At 44.9% G+C, this 1692-nt stretch overlaps 1 protein-coding gene across 1 annotated transcript in view; it reads right to left on the reverse strand.

Annotated features, from left to right (window-relative positions):
* Positions 1–1044, reverse strand: part of mapk12a (mitogen-activated protein kinase 12a) — a 9042-nt gene extending 7998 nt beyond the window's left edge. The window contains exon 1 of the mRNA XM_032522592.1: positions 586–1044. Within this exon, the coding sequence (XP_032378483.1) occupies positions 586–704 (119 nt within the window). The 5' untranslated portion in view covers positions 705–1044. The remainder of the gene's footprint in view (positions 1–585) is intronic.
* Positions 1045–1692: the final 648 nt, after the last annotated feature.

A 1692-nucleotide genomic window follows, 5' to 3' on the forward strand; every position in this document is an offset into this window, starting at 1 on the left:
ACACACACACACACACACACACACGCCCCTGCCTATCCATTTCCCGCAGTTATATAGCTGTAACAGGCGGCTCTATCTCCAGCTCTCCATTTTGAATCCGACCCCAATTTCACAGAGTTGATCATGTGTTATTAAGTTGCATTGGGTCGGTTAGGGCAGCGTAGTATCCGCCCACAAACACAGTTAATCATTGTTAACAAAGGGCCCGCATCATGCTGCTGGAGGCACACAAGTATGGTGCTTGAAGAGCTGCTTTTTATTGATGTTTATCGGACCCGTACGGGTAAACCCACCCAGAATTAACTAGCCATGCTTTGCATAATTCAAGAACCCTGGGTGTTGTTACAGTGGATGGCTGTGGTGAAGCGAAGGCATCGGTGCAAGTGTCTCCATCACATCAGGAAGTGGAGCAGCATGTGTTCAGCGGAGCGCACTTACTTTTTCTTTTGTTTGACTGTGGCACAGTGCGCCTGCTGCATGGCACCATCTGTTCCGTCGCTTTCTTTGTTACCGTGCTCCCCAAACACACACACACACACACCCGCAGTAGTTACAGCGTCTCCCAGTTTCGCTGAATTGACTTACCACACCGTCCCGTACGCCCCGGTCCCCACCTGCTTCAGCTCCCGGTACCGCTCCGGTACTTCCCATGTGGTCTTGTTAACTTCCTGGCGGTAGTAGCCGGGTCTGACTCGCTTAGACATCCTATTCTATTTAAAACCAAATAAAACAGTCCAGGAGATGTTCTTCTTTGGTCGTTTTTGTCTCACCCGTCGCTACACACCCATTGTCTCAGATCCTACCTATGCGCCATAGCCTCGATCATTGCGCAGCTCTGCGTGTCAGGCGCACCCTGAGGTCACCCAAAGCCACTCCCGAGACCTGAGGGGAGCTACAATTAAAGGTGAAAAGGAGAATGGAATGTGAGTAACACGAGACATTGGGCTATAACATTACTTTGAAATGCGTCGTGCGCACAATTTGGAAAAGTTGTCAATATGCGCGGTCCTTTAAATCGCAGCGTTGACCCTAATGCCAGTGTGTTGAGCAGGAGTAGGGGAATGTTTGAGACGTGCTGGGGCATGAACATTATACTGACGCCCTGGGTTACACACACAACTACTGGGTTACAGAAATATTAGACCGTGTCAGGCATGCGTCCAGGAAACAGAACAAGGAAGCAGTAGTTATAATACTCAGGTTGTGTCAGCTCGGTGATTTAACCAAATGGTTTATTAGTCTATTATTGGAGTAGAGTTATCTAACTGCAACAATTAAAATGTTATGCAAACAGAAATGTGAAGGTGTGTTCAGTTCATGACATGAGAAGGCAGCTGTGGTTCTCTGGAACAGAAAAAAAGAGGACACATTGTTTATTGACTGCTCAGTTTATTAGGCTATAGCTGAGATTGCTGATAACAAATGTGTTTCCTGTTTAGTGATGGACAATAAAACTACAACATAATCAAATTTAATGGTACATATTTGTCATTGTGTCTGTGTTAACCCTCAAGTTGTCCTCGGGCCAAATTGACCAGTTTTCCTATTTCAATGTTCTTTTTAAACACCCAATTGTAATTACCCAAAATAACATGATTTATTGCACACAACGCTCTTTGGCAAGTACAAATATCTACTTTCATTCATTTTGGGGTGTCTTATTCAATTTTATAGCATTTAAAAAAAAAAACA

The sequence above is a fragment of the Etheostoma spectabile genome, chromosome 8 (genome assembly GCF_008692095.1).
Source record: "Etheostoma spectabile isolate EspeVRDwgs_2016 chromosome 8, UIUC_Espe_1.0, whole genome shotgun sequence".
NCBI lineage: Eukaryota > Metazoa > Chordata > Actinopteri > Perciformes > Percidae > Etheostoma > Etheostoma spectabile.